We start from the raw sequence: 6,785 nt of genomic DNA on the forward strand, positions 1-6,785 counted from the left end.
TCACCATCTTAACGGCCTTTTAACACCATAACAATACCTATTTTAACAGACTAAAAATTAATCTATCGAAGATCTGAGTTTTATTTAAAAGTTTGCTGCTAGTTAATGGATTGTTGCATGATTTAAACTCCCAATATTTACTTAAAGAGACTAGTAAATCCAAATTAACTTATCTCTAGATTTTAATCTCCATACATTGAAAATCGCCAGACATATATATATATACCTAATGGGCTCTATTAGGCCCATATTTTCGAAGACTCAAACTGACTACTGAGAACATGGGCCTCCGGCTCTTCTACTATACACATTCTTTTAGACGTTTTCCTCATTCTGACAAAAAACTATTTTTCTTTTGAAACTTAAAAAAATAAAAATATGACTTTCTGAGTACTTAGCTTCCTCCTCAAGTCCCTTATCCGGGACAGAGTGGGAAAAGAAAGCTAAGAGCAGAAATGTTAAGCGCAATTTCAGTAACCCACCTTGCACCTTGGACGTCAATCCAGAAATTTGGTACTATAACCTTTCACTGTCACCAACTTATACTAATGATGCTTTGAACATAATATAACATATTATTATTATTATTATTATTATTATTATTATTATTATTATTATTATTATTATTATTATCAGGAAATGGATCCTTTTCTAGTAAGTTAAGAAGACAAAGGGCAGCATCAATGTCTGTGGGTGTTGAAGAAGCAAGTGAAAGCCTCTATCTGGGGTTGGACTTTGGCACTTCCGGTGCCAGGTTTGCCATCATTGACAAGGGTGGCACAATTCAGGTTGAGGCAAAGAAAGAGTATCCTCTCTACAAGGTATTTATTTTTCTTATTATAATGGAATGGAATGTTTGAATTTTATAGTATGGTTATAATCTTAGTATAGACTATAGAGGTAGGAGAAATTGTTAATTGTTAGTGATTGTGTATATTAATGCTACTAAGATTCCTGTTTCTCTTGTCTAGAAAGAATGGAGAGTCATATGATTGGGTACTCTCGTGGAAGGAGACAATGTTCTTGCTACTTGAAGATGTCCCACTTGAGCTTCGCAAACACGTCGTTTCGATTTCTCTTGATGGCACTTCTGCAACTACAATCATTGTTGATAGGTGAATAATGATCATTCAGTAGCAATTTCTTTAATGTAATTGTTTTAGAGAGTAAAGTGGAGCATCTAAACACTTGAAAAGTCCATGCATAACAACCCATGAATCTGAAAATATCAACTTTTCATCAACAATTCCAATACCGCCTGTTAGAGTAGCCGAATCCTGATAATGCATCTGAATTCTGAAGTAGAGATATGAATCTTGTATTGCAGGGACACTGGAGAACCAATATGGAGACCTTTTCTTTACAATGAGAGTTGTCCTGATGCACTTCCAATGGTTAAATCCATTGCTCCTCCGAACCATACAGTTTGCACCGGCTCATCCACTCTATGTAAGCTCGTCGAATGGTGGATCAATGCCGGTTCAGATAAAAAATCAGCTCTTTTGTTGCACCAAGCAGATTGGCTTTTGTGGCTTCTTCATGGGAAGCTAGGAATTTCAGACTATAATAATGCTCTCAAGGTGTTATTTAATAATCTCTAGCATTTTGTGTTGCAATCTTTATGACAGAAAACTAACCATTGTTTTGTTTTTCGCAGGTTGGCTATGATCCTGAGGCGGAATCATATCCGCCGTGGCTAGTCTCTCAACCATATTCTCATCTTTTGCCTTCAGTTCTTGCTCCAGGAACTCCAATTGCTTCTTTAAAGGAGGAAATTGCAAATAAATATGGTATGTTTCAATGAGAATCCATACCTTCCAAACTTAAACTTCAAATGTCAGTTTTGGCACCTTTTTCTGTTGAACCTATGCACAATTACTCAAGAGGGGGGTGAATTGAGTAATGCAACAACAATGAATCTTTTTGCGAAAATTAAAGACAATATACAAAAGTGTTATTGTACTAGTATTTTTCCAAGAGCTTAACTCAATTGCTAAGCATTTATAAGGAGCTTTTACTTTCCAATAGACACCAACTCAAATAAATTGATCAAGCTTTTCACCAATCGGACTTAAGCCACTCCTTAAGTACTTACGAAGCTACTTTTCGATCACAATTTATTTGCTCAATAGTAAAAGACAATAATATTGAAGAGATGAGTTTGGAGAGAAGCAAACGCTATTTAGAGTGGTTCGGCACAATCCTTGTCCTACGTCCACTTTCTTTCTCAATCGCAATTGAGAAGTTCCACTATTGCCAAGCTTCAAGGTGCTCGCGCAAAACCTTTTACAATCCGAGTCCTTAGTTTCTAACACCTCACGGTATATGATCACCACTCGTATACTAACCCACTCCACTTAGAGATACCTTCTCTAAAATTTGCCTTGAGTACTTAGTATACCTCTTTGGTATCCTCACCGACTATAGTGTTTATAACTCTTGACTCAACCTTGGAGATCACACTCCAACAAACCTTAGAAACGTTGGGGAATTAATGGGATGAAGCCTTTATGTCAAAACTAGCCGTTTTTTGTGTTTTTGAATTATTTGCATCGATGCATAACACTTTGCATCGATGCAAATGTGTCTTTGATGCTGAAATTTGAATTTTCAGCTAGGTTGCATCGATGCAAACATCTTTGCATCGATGCAACAAGTCGTTGCATGCTTTGCATCGATGCAAGATGAGTGTACATCGATGCAAACCTCAAAGAATGGCTTAAAATCACTTCAAAATGCTTAGGATTGATCTCAAACTTGTTGGAGTCAATTCCTATGCTTTTGTACTTTTGAAAACAAGTTTTTAAACCTTTTGGCTAGCATCGAATTGCAAGATGTGTATCAAAATATTTTGTGAGTGTGTGTTGAGAGATTTAGCAATTGGTTCTTAACAAGAAGTTACCTAAGTCCTAAGACTCTATACTTGTCTTCAAATGTTGTGGACTTGAGTTTCTTGTTGTTGTTGTGTTGCTTTCAACTCTTCATTGTTTGCTTTCAACTCTTCATGCTTGTTCATTCAAGTTGTTTGTTGGTATGTTTTTTTATGTCGTTTGTTGGTTTGTCATTCATCAAAACCTATGAATACAAACTTCGCATACAAGCAACATGGTTTACATTTTCTTATTCCTAGCTTTCTACTACTTCCACTTTGATTTGTGCCACCTTGGTATTCTGTTCTCTTTGAGTGAGTAAACATTTTGTTGTAATGCAACAAAATTTTATTTGTACTTCCAGGGTTAAAAACCTTGCTGATGTAAAATTGAAAATAATTTTTGTTGTGTGAATCCTTTCAGGTTTCCAGAAAGACTGTGTTGTATGCACTGGAACAACTGATAGTATAGCTGCATTTCTTGCTGCACGTGCCAATCTACCAGGTCAAGCAGTAAGTTTTTTAAACTTCATCTTTTCTTTAATCACAAGTATTCATGATCTGCCATACTCTCATTATAGACAGCTTAATCTTGTTATATAAGAAACTTCAGCTTCAAGAATGTTAAATATGTTGTTCCATTATTCATCTATATCATTATTTTGCATCTAAATCTTTTTCCTAGGCCATTTGATTAGACATTCATTCATCCTATTCTCAATATTAAACTAAAGCTTGTTTTTCAATCATATTCTTGTTGAATAGGTCACTTCTCTGGGTTCAACACTTGCTATTAAGCTATTGAGTAACACAAGAATTGAGGATTCAAGGTTTGGTGTGTATAGCCATCGCCTCGATGATAAATGGCTCGTTGGCGGTGCTTCAAACACTGGTGGGGCTGTTCTTAGACAGCTTTTCACTGATGATCAATTAGAGGAATTGAGTGAATATATTGATCCCTCAAAAACCTCTCTTCTAGACTACTATCCCCTCCCAAAAACTGGTGAAAGATTTCCTGTGGCAGATCCAAACTTGGCTCCAAGGTACTTAATCCTTTATGATTGTTGTTAGAATACAGAGTCTTGGAAATTCAGTTCCCATTTAAATTTAGCTTTGATTGGATGTTGTTTTCATATAATTCAGTTCGAAATCTGTTAAGAGCCTATTCTATTTCAGTAAGCATTATAAATTAAAATTTTGCCCTTGCTAAGTTTCAAAAGTGAATAATATTAGATGTAATAAGTGTTTAACTAAACCAACTTAGATTGATTTAGTGGTCAGCTCATTCATTCGCTTAACCAAGTGTCGAGGGGTTTGAATCCCGCCTTATGCATATAGCAACCTACTAACCAGTGGCAGACCCTTAAATGGAGCTCAAATCCGCGACGGATTAGTCCTTGACCTGTCAAGTTGGGGGATACCGTGGGTAACAAAAAAAAATTGTGTAATTATAAATGTTACATGTACGAAATTATGAATGTTTAATTAAATAAGATAATTTTGAGTTGCAAAGGGTCAATAGGTTGTAATTGAGATTTGAGGGTGGTACCAGTTCTTAAGAAAAATAACAGTATTTGACTATACATTAATTGCGGGACAACAATTTATTTTATTGTCAAAATATGCATTTAATTTCACTGTGTAGGACTTTATTTGATTGGCATCTTGTCTGCCCCTTATTACTGGTTATGTCTGAGCCAATATTTGGTAAGAAGAAAGGAGGTCTTAAATTCTACATATAGAATCGGCCTTAATGATTGCTTCATTTATTGTACTGTGAGTTGTGACAAAGCTCAATTTAGTTTGAGAAAGAAGAAAGTCTATCTCAACCATGCGTGTCAGACTGTCAGGACATACTATTTAATACTCTATTAAAGTGAATGAAATAACATTTTTAAACTTATTTGAAAACATTTGTGAAAAACTGAAAATGTAAGATTGAATTGTGAAAACATATTATATATTAAAGTGTCTTTTGCTTTTTTCGACCTCGACAGGAGGCGTCAACCAAGCTTGTATCAAAATTTTAATTCGAAGAGCAGATACGACTCTTTTTCCAGGTTGCTCTTAGGATTTAGAGATCATGCTCAATAGAAGTGTAAAAACAAACAAATAAATAAATAATTATAAAAAGTAAGAAGTAAGAGAACAAGTACAAACAATAAAGATTTAAAAATTGCAAGATTTGTATTAAAATATACAAAAATTGACAAGAACTTGAAAGGAAATAACAGGAAGGAAATAACATAATTGAAATGACTTAGGAGAAAATGGAGTCTCCCAATACTTATATGGACTCGTGATTCATGTTTCCAGTGTGACTAGAAATTTTTAGAATGAATGGAAGCTCCCTCAGTTTATTGAAACTTATCCTATTTATAGAGAAAAAATCCTAAGCTAATTGATATAACCTTAGATTTCAAGTAAACTTGCTCTTCAAGTAGTTTTGGACTTTAAGTAGTCTTAAGCCTCAAATAATCATGGACTTCAAGCAAACTTAGACCTCAAGTAGTCTTGAATCTCAAGTAAACTTGGGCACCAAGTATAAGATAATTTGACTATCAAGCCTAGCCCATTCTTATTTTCTTTAACCATAGTGTGCTTCATGCATATATAATTTTCGACTTTAACTGTCGAATTCTTTTCGTCATCGACCATTTGGCACAACACATACCCATATAGCTATGGATATTCGTATAACACTAAAAGTTGTAAGAGTAACTTGCTTTGCATTGTACACCTATCTTGTCTGCATATATCTTAGTTCATTTGATTTTGCAATTAACCTGTCAAAAAAAGCAACACATGCTGCACATTCCAAAGACTCTCCTCATTTCAATTATTATTTACCTAATTGAATTCATGTTTCCGTAGGCTACTACCACGTCCAGAGGATGATGTTGAGTACTTGCATGGGATATTGGAATCCATTGCACGTATAGAGGTAATAGTGTCTTTTGCTTCATATTTTCACATTTTTAAGGACCCTTTTGGATCCAAAAAATGTTTGGGGGTCTCAGACATCATTAAATTAACCAGAGCCTAATGTAAAGGACTCTCTTGTTTTGTGTGGCATTATTTTTAGGCCAAGGCATATTCGTTGCTGAAGGAGCTAGGGGCAACGGAGGTAGAAGAAGTTTTGACAGCAGGGGGAGGATCCAAAAATGAAAAGTGGACTAAGATTCGAGAGAGGGTGCTTGGTTTGCCTGTGAGGCGTGCAAATCAGACGGAGGCTGCATATGGTGCTGCTTTGTTGGCAGTAAAGGGTCATCAACAAAACTAAAATATTTAGAAACAAAAAAAATTAGCAAAAAAAAAAAAGTCAAAAATTATANTAACATTACTGTTACTTTGTTACTTTGTGTGTAAAGGTGACAAGGATCATTACAATGCAACATGTCAATCATGTATCCTCTGGTGTGAAAAGCCTTACATTATTTTCTTATGTATTTGATTTGATCTAATGTTTATTTCTCTTTTTTTTGTGTGTTTATTGTTGATTAAGAGGATGAGATTAAGTATAAAACATCTTATTAATTGATAATGTAGATTAACATGACATATATTGATATAGCAAAGTCTTATTGTGAAATTAATATATTACACGGCTTCCCATCACATACTATATACTTTGATTATTAAAATATTTAAACAAATTTTAATTATAAAATTAATTATTCTTTAAATTTTTATTTTGTTAGATAAATTAATTCCGATGCAGAATGTCCATCTATCTGTTATATACAAGAAATATGAAAATTTGGTGTCCAAATTCCTTTTCCTAAAATGCCATAACTTATAAAGAAAAACATTTTTTGTTATTTCAAAAATTTAAATCTGAAATCTCTTAATTAAAATAATAAATATTTACCATATTGAGTAACTTTATTTTCGTTACAATTATACATGTTTAATT

At 34.0% G+C, this 6,785-nt stretch overlaps 1 protein-coding gene across 1 annotated transcript; it reads left to right on the forward strand.

The window, feature by feature from the left end:
- Positions 1 to 380: 380 nt before the first annotated feature.
- LOC107476633 (D-ribulose kinase) lies at positions 381 to 6,187 on the forward strand. The gene is made up of 9 exons (XM_016096479.3): positions 381 to 513; positions 637 to 821; positions 976 to 1,115; positions 1,328 to 1,580; positions 1,658 to 1,790; positions 3,294 to 3,382; positions 3,635 to 3,912; positions 5,744 to 5,813; positions 5,955 to 6,187. Exons 1-9 carry the CDS (start codon positions 456 to 458, stop codon positions 6,150 to 6,152), a joined length of 1,404 nt encoding a protein of 467 aa, XP_015951965.1. The 5' UTR covers positions 381 to 455; the 3' UTR covers positions 6,153 to 6,187.
- Positions 6,188 to 6,785: the final 598 nt, after the last annotated feature.

This window comes from Arachis duranensis, chromosome 3 (genome assembly GCF_000817695.3).
Source record: "Arachis duranensis cultivar V14167 chromosome 3, aradu.V14167.gnm2.J7QH, whole genome shotgun sequence".
In the NCBI taxonomy this organism is placed as follows: domain Eukaryota; kingdom Viridiplantae; phylum Streptophyta; class Magnoliopsida; order Fabales; family Fabaceae; genus Arachis; species Arachis duranensis.